Source organism: Rhinopithecus bieti, unplaced genomic scaffold (assembly GCF_001698545.2).
Source record: "Rhinopithecus bieti isolate Rb0 unplaced genomic scaffold, ASM169854v2 scaffold_38181, whole genome shotgun sequence".
NCBI lineage: Eukaryota > Metazoa > Chordata > Mammalia > Primates > Cercopithecidae > Rhinopithecus > Rhinopithecus bieti.
Genome location: NW_016815853.1, coordinates 83,438 through 99,288, shown reverse-complemented (window position 1 = coordinate 99,288; position 15,851 = coordinate 83,438). Strand labels below are relative to the sequence as shown.

Genomic DNA, 15,851 nt, shown 5'->3' with positions numbered 1-15,851 from the left:
CTGTGTCACTCAGGCTGGAGTGCAGTGGCACGATCTCGGCTCACTGCAAGCTCCGCCTCCCGGGTTCACGCCATTCTCCTGCCTCAGCCTCCCGAGCAGCTGGGACTACAGGCGCCTGCCGCCACACCCGGCTAACTTTTTGTATTTTTAGTAGAGATGGGGTTTCACCTTGTTAGCCAGGATGGTCTCGATCTCGTGACCTCATGATCTGCCCACCTCGGCCTCCCAAAGTGCTGGGATTACAGGCGTGAGCCACTGTGCCCGGCCCCCAACAGTATTATTAATAGCTCCCTTTCACTCTCAGAAATGCCCTGGTTTAGAAAATACATGATGTGGTGACTTCAGTTCTTGGTTCCTGCATGGTGGAGGAATGTCAGGTTCAGCTCCTCCCAGTGGGGGTGACCCAGGCTGGCCAGGCTGGGGATGGCGCACCTCTCCTGCCTATTTGCCACTCCCTTGAAGAATTCTCCCACTTTCTGGCATGCCCAGTAATACCTTATAAAGTAAGTTTGTGGTGGGCGCATTGGCTCACACCTGTAACTCTAGCACTTTGGGAGGCTGAGTTGGGAGGAGGGCTCACGTCCAGGAAGTCGAGGCTGCACTCCAACCTGGGTGACAGTGAGACTCCGTCTCCTCAAAAAGTTTGTTGGAGGTTTTCTAGAGTCTGGTTTTATGATAGGATATTTATGCTGCCATATTACTGAAAACATGTTTTTGTTGCTACTTGGTTTTAGTTCCTTATTAAACTGGGTTCTCCGACCCCACATGACTCCATCGTCCTCTGAGCTTCGGCTCAGTTACGCCCTTACAGCTCCTGCCCCTGTTCCCTCCTGTCTTTGTAACACCATGTTCCTTCATTCCAGCATTTACCATAGCTGGAATCTTGTGGTTCTTGGCTGTCAGGTCCCGTGACTGTCTCCTCTCAGCCGCGTTCTCCAGCACGACACAGCGTCACGTGGGGACGGGGCATTGAATGGGTGACAGAAGGACAGGCTGGAAGCAGTTTACACCCACGAGACATCTTTCCTTTCTTAGATGCAGGAACCACCATGGTCCATTTTATATTCAGCTTTTCGTCTGGGTTGATGATTTCATATGTTAGCTGAGCTAAGTTCTTCTAAGTCGTATTTCATGTATCAGGTCTTCTAGCAAGGTAGGATGAATTGCTTTGAAGGAACTCAGCTTTGCTGATTGTAGCAGCTGTGAGTGCCTCTCATGAACTGTTTGAAGGATGAGGGCGTAAATTCTAGATGAAGCAACCTCTCTATACCATTCTCGGTTTTAGTTCATGTTCCCCAATCCTTTATTAATAGGCCACTTGCATAGTTTTCATGTCTCCATTTTTTGCTTATTTTGCAATTTGGGAGTATTTTCATTGTGTAAATGGATTGCAGGAAGTCAAGGAACAAGTTTTTCTATTCCAGTTTTCCATTATGCAGTTTTTTTCTATACATATTTAGGCTGATGTAGCCATGATGGTAGAGATTAAAATGTGTGCTTTAGTTCCGTGCTTAATTTGATTTCATCTCTTATAGGTCATGCACAAGGGTCACGTGTTTGCTCTCAAGATGATCAGGCAGATCCTGTCCTCAGGACCAGAAGCACGTCTCTGCTGCACACATCGTTGTCTACACCATGAGGATTTAGTAGCAGGACTCCTGGAAAGCAGTGATCTATGCTCAAAGACCATGAGTCACAGATTCTTTTTTTCAGTACTATTTTTGATTAGCCATATTTATAGGAACATCCTGAAAGATGGAATTACGATGAAAAAGTGAAGATAATCTACATTCGGGGGCACAAATGAGCATTTGCATCAGTTTTTTACGAACCTAAGATACAGCCAGAGTAGTTATGGTCAGTCATGGAGAATAACTTGAAAACTTGTCCCAAAGAGGGCGGTGATTTCGTTTCTGAGAAAATAAAGTTTAAAATAGAAGAGGAAGATGATGATGGAACTCCTCCTGATGGTCTGGAAAGAATGGACTTTAAAAGTGAGCAGGAGGACATGAAGCAGACGGACAGCGGTGGGGAGCGAGCGGGCCTCGGCGGGACGGGCTGCAGCTGCAAGCCCCCAGGGAAGTACTTGTCTGCAGAGAGTGAGGACGACTATGGCGCGCTGTTCTCCCAGTACAGCAGCACCCTCTATGACGTGGCCATGGAGGCCGTGACCCAGAGCCTCCTTTCCAGCCGGAACATGAGCTCCAGGAAGAAGTCTCCAGCCTGGAAGCATTTTTTTATCTCTCCCCGAGACAGCACTAAAGCAATATGCATGTACTGCGTGAAAGAGTTCAGCAGAGGCAAAAACGAGAAAGACTTGAGTACCAGTTGTCTCATGAGGCACGTGAGGCGTGCACACCCGACCGTGCTCATTCAGGAAAACGGCAGCGTGTCTGCCGTGTCCTCATTCCCCTCTCCCTCACTCCTGCTTCCACCGCAGCCTGCAGACACGGGCGACCTCAGCACCATCCTCTCACCCATCAAACTTGTCCAGAAAGTGACGTCTAAGATCCCGTCCCCCGATCGAATAACAGAGGAGTCTGTGTCTGTAGTTTCTTCTGAAGAAATCTCCTCTGACATGTCCGTTTCAGAGAAGTGCGGCAGAGAAGAAGCCCTGGTAGGGTCGTCTCCCCACCTCCCTGCTCTCCATTACGATGAGACTGCAGAGAACTTAGCGGAGAAGAGCCTTCCACTCCCAAAGAGCACCTCCGGGTCTAGGAGAAGGTCTGCTGTCTGGAAGCACTTCTACCTGTCACCACTGGACAACTCCAAAGCCGTCTGCATTCACTGCATGAACGAGTTCAGCCGGGGGAAGAACGGGAAGGACCTGGGCACAAGCTGCCTCATCAGGCACATGTGGAGAGCACACCGCGCCATTGTGCTGCAGGAGAACGGGGGCACGGGCATCCCGCCTCTGTACTCCACCCCTCCCACCCTGCTGCCTTCCTTGCTGCCGCCAGAGGGGGAGCTCAGCTCTGTGTCCTCGTCTCCGGTAAAGCTGGTCAGAGAGTCCCCTTCGGCCTCCTCCTCCCCTGACAGGCTGACTGAGGACCTGCAGTCTCACTTGAACCCTGGAGATGGGCTGATGGAAGACGCGGCGGCCTTCTCATCTTCTGACGACGTGGGGGAGGCCTCGGCGTCCTCTCCCGAGAAGCAGCAGGCTGACGGGCTGAGTCCTAGAGTGTTTGAATCTGGCGCCGTCTTCCAGCAGAATAAGAAGGTCATGAAGAGACTGAAGTCGGAGGTCTGGCATCACTTCTCCCTGGCCCCCACGGACAGCCTCAAGGCCGAGTGTCGGTACTGCGGCTGCGCCATCAGCCGGGGGAAGAAGGGTGACGTGGGCACCAGTTGCCTGATGAGACATCTCTACCGGCGCCACCCAGAAGTTGTTGGGAGCCAGAAGGGCTTTCTGGGTGCCAGTCTGGCAAACTCTCCGTATGCCACTTTGGCCTCTGCAGAAAGTTCCTCTTCCAAACGGACTGACTTGCCAACAGTGGTCACAAAAAACAATCAAGTTATGTTTCCTGTTAATAGTAAAAAGACCTCAAAACTGTGGAATCATTTTTCTATTTGCTCCGCAGACTCCACAAAAGTCGTGTGCTTGCACTGTGGCCGGACCATCAGCCGGGGGAAGAAGCCGACTAACTTGGGTACCAGCTGTCTTCTGAGACATTTACAGCGGTTCCATAGCAACGTGCTGAAAACCGAGGTCTCAGAGACGGCGCGGCCCTCCTCTCCGGACATCCGGGTGCCGCGGGGCACAGAACTATCAGGCATTTCCTCCTTTGATGACACCAATGAGAAGTTTTATGATTCTCACCCAGTTGCCAAAAAAATCACAAGTCTCATAGCTGAAATGATTGCACTTGACCTCCAGCCATATTCTTTTGTAGACAATGTTGGCTTTAACAGGCTGCTTGAATACTTGAAACCTCAGTACTCCCTCCCTGCCCCTTCCTACTTCTCCAGGACAGCTATCCCAGGTATGTATGATAATGTGAAGCAGATAATTATGTCCCACCTGAAGGAAGCTGAGAGTGGTGTGATCCACTTCACGTCTGGAATATGGATGAGTAACCAGACCCGTGAGTACCTGACCCTCACGGCCCACTGGGTTTCCTTCGAGTCATCGGCCCGGCCGCGCTGCGATGACCACCACTGCTCGGCGCTCTTGGACGTGTCGCAGGTGGACTGCGACTACAGTGGCAACAGCATTCAGAAGCAGCTGGAGTGCTGGTGGGAAGCGTGGGTGACCTCCACTGGCCTTCAGGTGGGCATCACCGTCACCGACAACCCCAGCATCGGGAAGACGCTGAGCGAGGGGGAGCACTCGAGCGTGCAGTGCTTCAGCCACACGGTGAACCTGATCGTCAGCGAGGCCATTAAGAGCCAGCGGATGGTGCAGAACCTGCTGAGCCTCGCCCGGAAGATCTGCGAGCGGGTGCACCGGTCGCCCAAGGCGAAGGAGAAACTGGCCGAGCTGCAGAGGGAGTATGCGCTGCCCCAGCACCACCTCATCCAGGACGTCCCGTCCAAGTGGAGCACGTCCTTCCACATGCTCGAGCGGCTCATCGAGCAGAAAAGGGCCATTAACGAGATGTCCGTCGAGTGTAACTTCCGAGAGCTGATCAGCTGTGACCAGTGGGAGGTCATGCAGTCTGTGTGCTGTGCGCTGAAGCCCTTCGAGGCCGCGAGCCGGGAGATGAGCACACAGATGTCCACCCTCAGCCAGGTCATCCCCATGGTGCATATCCTCAACAGGAAGGTGGAGATGCTCTTCGAGGAGACGATGGGCATCGACACCATGCTGCGCTCTCTGAAAGAGGCCATGGTGAGCCGCCTGTCTGCCACCCTCCACGACCCGCGGTACGTCTTCGCCACGCTGCTGGACCCTCGCTACAAGGCCTCCCTGTTTACGGAGGAGGAGACGGAGCAGTACAAGCAGGATTTAATCAGGGAACTCGAACTCATGAATTCTACCTCAGAGGACGCGGCTGCCTCCCACAGGTGTGATGCTGGCTCCCCGTCGAAAGACTCTGCCGCAGAGGAGAGCCTGTGGTCGCTGGTGGCCAAGGTGAAGAAGAAAGACCCAAGAGAAAAGCTGCCTGAAGACATGGTGCTCGCGTATCTGGAGGAGGAAGTGCTTGAACACAGCTGTGACCCGCTCACCTACTGGAACCTGAAGAAGGCGTCCTGGCCGGGGCTGTCCACGCTGGCCGTCAGATTTTTGGGCTGCCCTCCGAGCATCGTCCCTTCAGAAAAGCTGTTCAACACGCCCACTGAGAATGGCAGCCTTGGCCCATCCAGGCTCATGATGGAACATTTTGAAAAACTTATCTTTTTGAAAGTGAATCTTCCCTTAATATACTTTCAGTATTGAAACTCACAACGGCACCACCAGGCCAGAGGCGTGGCTGCCCCAGCGTTAGCAGCCCGTACCGGGTCTGTGACCCGCTCCACCCAGGGCCGTGCACGACATCAGACCAGGCACTCTCAGGGCCGCCCTCCAGCTCACCAGTGTCTCCACGTGCCTTACCCCTTTTCCTTCAGGCAGGTTTTGCGGGGTGTTCTATTAAGACGTCCACTAAAAATAGCTTGTCCTGTCAACTATGAAATATGGTGACTAGATTTTAATTCATAACTGTAAAGTTTTTTAAAATTTTGGGCTAGTAATTTGTTTTACTAGAATGACAAGATGTAAACAATTTTATTCTGTAGGCTTTTTACTCAATTATGTACAAACCACGAATCAGGTACTGTATTTAGTTAAGTATTGCTTTAATTGCAACAATAGCTTTTGTGGCTATCAAATGAAATCTGTAAATAGGAGGTGGAGGGCAAGCCATCCTGACTGAGCAGTTTTTAACCGCAGGTTCTAAAGTGTCCCGCGGAGTACAGATAATATTCTGGAAGGTAACTGTTTACTACGACAGAGACGTGGCATTTGGAAACAAAACGTAGATGTTTCATGGAACTTATTTTGAGAACTTTCCCATTTCAGGTTTCTGCATTCAGGCTTTACATGGTCAGTTAACTCAGAGATACCCCAACTGTTTATCATCAGCTCCTCTGAAATGTGATCCGTTTGTAACTGTGCTCATCACTTCGCCAGTGCGTTCGATGACATGCTGACGGCAGGTGGTCCCTGCTGAAACCCCCACGCCTCTGCTTCAGCATCTCCACACTCTGAAGCTGTCTTTCGAAATGTGTGCACTGAGCCCCTTGTTTGATCACATTTGTGTAAAGTTTTTTTAGAAGCGATGGCTTATTAACAGGGAAGAAGCTTGTTATATTACAGTTGTAAGAATAGCCTTAGGTGTTTAGATTTTTTTTTTTTTTTTTTTTGATGATAGGGAAGATGCAGCCATCACTGGGATATTTTAGAATCCCAAGGACATCAGAATGAAGTATCAGTTGTCAGATTCTTTTAACAATTATGTCTTCAGAGAAAAAAAGATTCCTTTTCTCATTTTAAACCAATTAAATATTCTGGGTGAGACAGATCACTCATTTGCCTACGACCTTTTAGAAAAGTTGTTTTGTTGAAATACTGTACCTACGCTTAATCTAAATTTGCATTGACTATGTTTTAGTGTATTTATAAATGGTGAACTCAGTTTCTGAAATTAAACTTTTATTTGCAATTTTCTAGTGCTGGCAGACACTGGCTTTTTATTTTTAGGATAAGAAAACAGGCATATTCTTTGTGGTCCATTATCTAGAGTCCATCCTTGGGCAGCATTTGAAATTTCACCTTAACCCCAGACAGGGCTCCGGGGAAGTGGAGATGTAATTCTTACAACAGCAGTTCTGATCACGGTCATGGTGATGACTTTCCAGGTCTCCTGTTCAAGTCGTGCCAGAATGCAGGAGCCGGTGGGCAGCCCCGAGGGGTTGCCTTGGCCGCAGCCTCTGTGCATGCCCTTCCTGGTGCCCTCTCACCTGGTAGCTGTGCACTCGTTCCCATGAGAACAGCCTGCTTCCAGAATGCCCAGGAGTGCTGGTCACGGACAGTGCCCGTGAGGCTGCAGAGGAGGTGGGGTCCATGGCCCACCCATCTCTCCGTCGCCAGCAGCTCTGGCCAGTGTCATCCTGGTGTAGAAAGGGTTGTGCACAGGATAGGAGGGAGCCACAGTTCTTGCTCAGTTGTGCCCACGGCCAGCTTGCAGTCCTGTGTTTCTTAAGATTGTATTTGGAATGGTAATATCCTTAGAATTTTGGGATATTGAGCTTCATGGATTTTCTCTCCAAAGCAAGCCAGCACAACTAACTGTAGCAGAATCGTACCCACTCGTTCACTGGACAGGGACGAAGTGCTCTCCCTTCTCCAGGGGTTGGGCTAGTTCCTGGGATGCAACAGAGATTTCCGTGGACACAGTCTCTGGTCTCATAGAGCATATAGTCTAATCCAGGATTGGCAAGCTGCAGCCACGGACCCAGTCCGGCACTCTGCCCGTTTTTCTAAGTGAAATTTTCTTGGAATACAGTCACAGCTGTTTTTTAACATGTTGTCTTGGCTACTTTCAGACTGCGACAGGATAATTGAGTAGTTGTGACAGAGGCCACAGGCCCATTGAAAGGGCCAAACAGGGCTGAAAACACTCACTGTTTGGCCCTTTCCAGAACAGCAAGTTTGCTGGTCCTTGAGCTAGCCTGCCTTTATGTTTTGTTTTGTGTTAAGCTTTCATCTTCATGCTGCTGTATTTTTAGTTGAAGTGTTCTGAGTAACAGTGAGTGTATAAAAGGGGATTGCAGGCCGGCGCGGTGGCTCAAGCCTGTAATCCCAGCACTTTGGGAGGCCGAGACGGGCGGATCACGAGGTCAGGAGATCGAGACCATCCTGGCTAACATGGTGAAACCCCGTCTCTACTAAAAAAATACAAAAAACTAGCCGGGTGAGGTGGCGGGCGCCTGTAGTCCCAGCTACTCGGGAGGCTGAGGCAGGAGAATGGCCTAAACCCAGGAGGCAGAGCTTGCAGTGAGCTGAGATCCGGCCACTGCACTCCAGCCTGGGCGACAGAGCAAGACTCCGTCTCAAAAAATAAATAAATAAAAAATAAAAGGGGATTGCAGGAAAAAATGAGGGCTTGCTTTACTCAACAGAAAATATGGCCCTTCTTGAGTGACACTGGGAGAGTTGTTTTATCTTGTACATTCCCTTTATTTGGTTGGTGGACATTTGTTGAAACCAGGCACTCAGTGGTCAAACCGTCTGTGCCCTCCAGTTGCTGACAGTCGTGCAGGAGGATGGACAAGAGGCCCAGTGCTGAAAGTCACACGACTCTCACTGTACTTGAATGAGGGGACTGTGGGTACAACTAGAAAATACGTTAACTTTTAGCCATTCCCACTTTGCCTCTCCGTTCAAAACCCCAGCTGCGAGCTGTTTTGTTTCCCTGCCTGGAAATGATGTTTTAGGCAGGTTCTTAATTTCTCAGGTCTGTCTCAGATAATAAAAAGCTCTTCATAAGAGCCTCAGAACTGTCTCTTCAGTGAATGAAATTACCAGACATTATATGAAGGGACTTTAAAAGATTTGTGGAAATATTGAAGTAAAACATAAAAAATAAAAACTTTATTTCTTGGCTGGGCACAGTGGCTTATGTTTGTAATCCCAGTACTTCGGGAGGCCGAAGTGGGAGGACTGCTTGAGACCAGGAGTTCAAGAAATTAGCCAGGTATAGTAGTGCATGCCTGTAGTCCCAGCTACTTGGGAGGCAGAGGCAGGAGGATCACTTGAGCCCAGGAGTTCGAGGTTGCAGTGAGCTATGATCACACCACTGCACTCCAGCCTGGGCAACAGAGCAAGATCCTGTCTCTTAAAACCACCAACAATGACAACAACAACAAAGCAACATTTTTATTTCTCAATGTAAGCTCCATCAAGGTCAAGATACTTTTGTAAGCTGTGACACCAGCCATTAGTCCATCCCTGAAGAACTGAGGGCACTAGGAATTTAACCATGTCAATGCAGCCTGTTTAACATTATTAACTGAAGAAAAAATGAGTGCCTTTAAAGATTTTTTAAAATGAGGAAACAAAGTCAGAAGGAGCGAAATTGGGACTGTAAGGTGGATGCCTCATGATTTCGCAACAAAACTCTTGAAGAATTGCCCTTATTTGATGAGAAGAATAAGCCAGGAGCATTGTCATCGTGGAGAAAGACTCTGGTGAGGCTTTCCTGGGTGTTTTTTTGCTAAAGTTTTGGCTAACTTTCTCAAAACACTCTCATAATAAGATGTTACTGTGGCCGGGTGCAGTGGCTCATGCCTGTAATTCCAGCACTTTGGGAGGCCGAGGTGGGTGGATCACGAGGTCAGGAGATAGAGACCATCCTGGATAACACGGTGAAACCCCGTCTCCACTAAAAATACAAAAAATTAGCCAGGCGTGGTGGCGGGCGCCTGTAGTCCCAGCTACTTGGGAGGCTGAGGCAGGAGAATGACGTGAACCTGGGAGGTGGAGCTTGCAGTGAGCTGAGATTGCGCCACTGCACTCCAGCCTGGGTAACAGAGCAAGACTCCATCTCAAAAAAAGAAAAAAAAAGATGTTACTGTTCTTTGGCCCTCCAGAAAGTCAACAAGCAAAATGCATTAAGCATCCTAAGAAACTGTTGCCATGACCTTACTTTGACTTGTCCACATTTGCCTTGACTGGGCCACTTCTACCTCTTGGTAGCCATTGCTTTGATTGTGGTTTGTCTTCAGGATGGTACTGGTAAAGCCCTGTTCCATCTCCTGTTATAATTCAAGGAAATGCTTCAGGGTCTTGATGCCGCTTGTTTAAAATTTCCATTCAAAGTTCTCCTCTTGTCTGCAGCTGATCTGGGTACAACGGTTTTGGCACCCATCTAATGGAAAGCTTGCTCAACTTCAATTTTGAACCAGTTGAGATGTCTGTGGTCTTGGCTATTGTTTGTTCTGTTCATCATCAGTCCTCTTTAGTCAGAGCATGAACAAGATGAATTTTTTCCTTGCAAATTGGTGTGGATGGCCGCCACCGTGGTCTTCATCTTCAGCGCTGTCTTGTCCCTTCTTAAAAGGAGGTGTCTGTGTATATACACTGCGGATTTCTTTAGGGCACTGTCCTCATACACGTTTTGTAGAGCATCAGTGATTTTCACCGCTCTTCCACCCAAGGTTCACTATAGATTTGATGCTTCAGTTTTTGCAGCATTCGCATTGTTCTGATAGGGGCCCTTTTCAAACTGATGTCTTATTCTTATTGCCTCAAACCAGATCTATTCAGGCATGTTATAACAAGTTGGTATGAGTTTATTTTGGTGCGAAAGAATTTTGAAACCCATGCATAGCTTTGTCATAGTATATGCATTTTCCATGAACTTTTTGAAGACCATTCCTGCAATAATAAAACATTGCACTTCGGCCGGGCGCGGTGGCTCACGCCTGTCATCCCAGCACTTTGGGAGGCCGAGACGGGCGGATCACGAGGTCAGGAGATGGAGACCATCCTGGCTAACACGGTGAAACCCCGTCTCTACTTAAAAAAATACAAAAAACTAGCCGGGCGAGGTGGCGGGCGCCTGTAGTCCCAGCTACTCCAGAGGCTGAGGGAGGAGAATGGCGTGAACCCGGGAGGTGGAGCCTGCAGTGAGCCGAGATCGCGCCACTGCCCTCCAGCCTGGGTGAAAGAGCGAGACTCCGTCTCAAAAAAAAAAAAAAAAAACTGCATTTAAAGCTAAAATTCCCTTCCCTTCCACTTCTGACTATGAGGCAGCAACTGGTATCAGACCAAACCTTTCCCAAGAACCATGAAGGCCACATAAAATATATTTTTAAAAAGAGCTTTTTGAAGACATCAGAGAGCAATTAAGAGAGCCAGGATTTGAGGAAACAAAATCCTAGTCAGATGAGACTTGCATAAAGGTGAGTCCTGCATTCACAACATTTTTTCCTGTTGGGCCATTTGTTGGTGTCCTGCTCTAAGGCCTAACAGAAGGTGGCAACCAGAGCTGGTGCAGTGTCACTGGGCTGGGAGACCAGCAGCAACACACAAGCTGTCGTGTTGGCCAGGATGCCAGGAGCCTCAGAGAAGTGGTCCAATTCCCTATGTCCATCTTCCCCTGCAGCAGGTGCCTATTCCTGGTTGCTGCTTGTGCTCAAGGCAAGAGGCTTGGAAACCCAAATATAGCAGCAAAAGGCTGGAAAGCTGAGACATCTTTGGGCAAGGGAGACAAAACTTGGGACTTCAGTGCCTGCCATTGAGAAAACTCAGGTTTCCAGGTGAGACTCCTGAAGGGCAAACTGGAGAGGGACCAGCCCTCACCAAGTGTGGACATGGCTTGAGCCATCTCAGCCTTCATTGCACCCAGGCGATCTGCCTCACCTTTCTGCCAGAGGAAAACTAAATTTTCTTTCAATGAAAAGATCAGAGCTCCTATAACTTTACAGATAAACAGTTTGACTCTCATAAAAAATTGAGACACACTGAAAAAATAGACCAAGTGACTGAAAAGTAAGAGAATCATAAGAAAATAGTCTCACACGTGATCCAAATACTGGGGTTTTCAGACATGGGCTTTATGATTTATCCATTCAGTAATATGGATGAGAAGGTGGAGAATGCCACCAGAGAGAATCTATAAACATGCTAATGCTGACAAACCCAACAATGAAGAGTTCCCTAGATATAGTTAATACCAAATTAGACATACAGATGAAAGGATTACTGAATTAGAAGACAAGCTGGTAGAAAACATTCAGATTACAGAGAGATGAAAGGTGCCTGAGAGAGACAGTGCAAGGGAAAGGACTAGCACACAGCTGACGGGAGTCCCAGAAGAGGAGAGAGAAGGGGTGGAGCACCATTTGGATGAGATCACAGCTGAGGACTTTCCAGAACTGTTGGGACATCAGCCATAGATGTCAGTATCTTTGAACCCCAATGTGGATAAATTGAAAGCAATAACCTGCATGCACCTAGGCACACCACGGCAAAGTACTGAAACCCGGGGAGAAAGAGAATCTTAAGCAGAGGAAGGGAGAAGAGACACTTTTACCTTTAGAGGAGCAATAAAGCTGGCGGCTGACTCTCAAACAAATAGTTGGAATGGTGGAGTGGCTTTTTTTAAATGCTGAAAGGAAATAATTACCAATCTAGATTTATATACTCTGTGAGAAGATTCCTCAAAAGTGAGGGTGATCTTAAGTTTTTGGACAAAACAAAAAATTGCAGAAATTTGTCACCAGCCAACCGGCCCTAAAACATATCCTGGAGGAAACTCTCCAGGTGGACACTTGATGTGGGAAGGAATGAGGAATGCTCCTGAAAGGAGTGGAAACGGGAAAGCTGGGACTACAGGTGCCCATCACCATGCCCCGCTAACTTTTTGTATTTTTAGTAGAGACAGGGTTTCACCGTGTTTGCCAGGATGGTCTCGATCTCCTGACCTCGTGATCCGCCCACCTCGGCCTCCCAAAGTGCTGGGATTACAGGCGTGAGCAAGAGATAGGGGTCTCTCTCTGACGCTGGAGCACAGTGGTGCAATCACAGCTCACTGCTGTCTCAACCTCCTGGGCTCAAGGCATCCTCCTGCCTCAGCCTCTCTAGTAGCTGGAACTACAGGCGTGCACCACTGAGGATAACATTTTCAACAAATGGGGCTAGAACAACTGGATATCCATAGACAAAAAAAAAAAAAAAAAATTGATCCATACCTCACATCATATTAAAAAATTAACCCCAGCCAGGCACGGTGGCTCACACCTGTAATCCCAGCACTTTGGAGGGCCAAGGCAGGTGGATTACTTGAGCCCAGGAGTTGGAGACTAGCCTGGGCAACACAGTGAGACCCCATCTCTAAAAAAACACCAAAAAATTAGTCTATGAAAAGACATTCAACTTCACTCATAAGAAAAATGATCAAGCCTGGGCATGGCGGCTCACACCTACAATCCCAGCACTTTCAGGGGCCAAGGTGGGTGGATCACATGGTCAGGAGTTTGAGACCAGCCTGACCAATACGGTGAAATCCTGTCTCTACTATAATACAAAAAAAATGAGCTGGACGTAGTGGTGCGCCCCTGTAGTCCCAGCTACTTGGGAGGCTGAGGCAGAGGAATCACTTGAGCCTGGGAGGCGGAGGTTGCAGTGAGCCAAGATTGCGCCACTGCACTCCAGCCTGGGTGACAAAGCAAGACTCTGTCTCAAAAAAAAAGAAAAAGAAAAAAAGAAAAATGATTGAAATGACACTGAACCACCACTCACCCCTCAGACTGGCCAATTAAAAAAACTTGGCCCTGTGGGGTTGCAAAATGGGACCACCCTGTGGAGGAAACGTGGCAATACCCAATGCAACCAATGCACAGTCACCCCGTGGCCCAGCGCTGCCACACGCAGGAATTCACCCTGAAGACACATCTCGAACAATCTGAAAGTACAAAGGCACTCGGTTATTCATGGTAGCATTATCTGAATTTACAAACTATCGGGAATAACCTGACCGACTATAAAGAGGACAGCAGCTGAAGAAACTGCAGCCCATCACATGGCAGAGCGCCAGTCGTGTGGTTCTAAAAGACAGCGAGGGAATCCTTGCGTCGACACCATGGTTTCCAGGAGAGAGTGTTATGTGAAAAAAACAATGTGTGGCTGGAAGCTCACGCCTGTCATTCCAGCACTTTAGGAGGCCAAGGCAGGGGGACTGCTGGAAGCTTAGAGTTCAAGACCATCCTGGGCAACATAGCGAGACCCCATCTCTACAACAAAAACTTAAAAAAAAATAGCTGGGCTTGGTGGCACACACCTCTAGTCCCAGCTACTCGGGAGGCTGAGGTGGGAGGATGGCTTGAGCCCAGGAAATAGAGGCTACAGTGAGCTATGATTGCACCACTGCACTCCAGCCTGGGTGACAGAGCAAGACCCTGTCTCTGAAACAAAACCAAAAACCCAAAGTGCAGAAGAGCATATAAAGAATGCTCCGTCTAAGAAAGAGGAATACATGTGTATACAAAATTAAACACGCGAGAAAGCCAGGAGACAACTATGCTCAATACCAAAACGTGAGGAGGAGGCACGGGAGGGAGTGGCTCCCTGCGTCTGTCTTTAGGGGCAGTTTTGACATCTAGAAGGATGGTCACATGCTACAAACCTAACAGGACAGGGCGTGGGGTGTGGTGGGAGGCACGAGACTGAAAGCAAACGGGAAGGATGAACCCAGCTGTATTTCCAATGAAGGCACCACAACACTGATGGTGGAGAAGCCAATCCAAGGAACTCATGAGCACAGCACTTGACGGCACCCGCAGTTGTGGGCAGGGAGTGAACTCCACACAATCCCAACCTCTTCATGGTGGGTTTGTTTTTGCAACCCTGTGGCAAAGCTGTGCTGGAACTCTCGAGCAGGCGTGCACTGGACTCCCCAGCAGATGCCTGAGGATGCTGCTGTTGCTGGGGGCCAGGGTCCTCAGGGTGGAGATGGGGGGTAGGGGAGAACCGTGCAAGGTGGCACAGAATCCGCGCACAGCTCTGAGCTGTTTCAGATCTATACACGCATATTACATATGTACGTGTGTGTCTGCGTGTCGGCACGCCTGTTCTCCCTAGCCTGTCCACAGAAAGGGCCTAAAGCTCAGGCACCCTGTGGCATCAAGCACACCTCGTGTCGAGATCCTGGTCTCTAACGCTGTTCCCCACCAAAGGGAGCCAAGCCCCACAGAGCAACGGCGGAGGCCAGAGGCCCAAGAGGATGCCCTGCCATGCCTGGTCATGAGGAGGTGCTCGAAGGAGAGGCACGGCGCACAGGCAGAGTGTGGCAGGGTTCCCACCAGCAAATCTCGTACACTTTGAACACCAGGATAATTAAAGACAGGAGCAACTCACAGACCACTGAAGTCGGGAGGCAATCCACATGTGGCCAGTGATAAAAGAGAACGAGCGTGGATAACCACTGAATACCTGAGACACACAGATGAATGGATGGGGGAGGGAGCCCATGTCTGTGGGATGCTGGGGCCGGGAAGCGTGGATAACCACTGAATACCTGAGACACACAGATGAATGGATGGGGGAGGGAGCCCATGTCTGTGGGATGCTGGGGCCGGGAAGCCTGCTCTCCAGTCCTCACCATCTGGCCTCTGTGGGAGTCAGGAAGTGTCCGCATAGATGTTCGCCAGATGCAATGGGAAAACCAGGAGGCATCAGGTGGACAGGCAGCCCTAGGGTACCTGGGCCAACAGCCACAAGTTCTCAAAGAGCTCAGGAAGAAATCATGTCTTTATGCATGTGTGTGTACACGCATGTGTGGTGTGTGCACACGTGTGGTGTGTATGTATGGGGGTGTGCACGTGTGTGGTGTGTATGGTGTGTGCATGTGTGTATGCATGGTACATGTGCATGTGGTGTATGCATGGTGTGTGCACGTGCACACTGTGTGCGTGGATACGTGTGTGGTATGTATGCATGATGTGCATGTGTGCATTTGTGTGCATGTGTGTGTGGTGTGTATGCATGGTGTGTGCACATGTGCACTGTGTGCATGTGTAGTGTGTACGCATGTGTGCACATGTGCAGTGTGTGCATGCATGTGTAGTATGTATGGTGTGTACGCATGGTGTGCATGTGTGCACTGTATGTGTGCATGTGTGTAGTGTGTATGCATGGTGTGTTCACATGCATTGTGTGCATGTGTGGTGTGTATGCATGGTGTGTGCACGTGTGCATTGTATGTGTGCATGTGTGTGTAGTGTGTATGCATGGTGTGCCCATGTGCAGTGTGTGCATGCGTGGTAAGCATGGTGTGTGCATGTGTGCACGTGTGTAGTGTGTGCATGGTGTGTGCACATGTGCATTGTGTGTGTATGCGTGTAGTGTGTCTGCATGGTGTGTGCAT

The 15,851-nt window shown here is 49.2% G+C and overlaps 1 protein-coding gene across 1 annotated transcript in view; it reads left to right on the top strand.

Moving 5' to 3' along the window:
• The window catches only part of ZBED4 (zinc finger BED-type containing 4), a 31,615-nt gene extending 24,967 nt beyond the window's left edge, over positions 1-6,648 (top strand). Inside the window, exon 2 of the mRNA XM_017854098.1 lies at positions 1,536-6,648. Coding sequence (XP_017709587.1) covers positions 1,865-5,380 — 3,516 coding nt within the window. The 5' untranslated portion in view covers positions 1,536-1,864 and the 3' untranslated portion in view covers positions 5,381-6,648. The remainder of the gene's footprint in view (positions 1-1,535) is intronic.
• Positions 6,649-15,851: the final 9,203 nt, after the last annotated feature.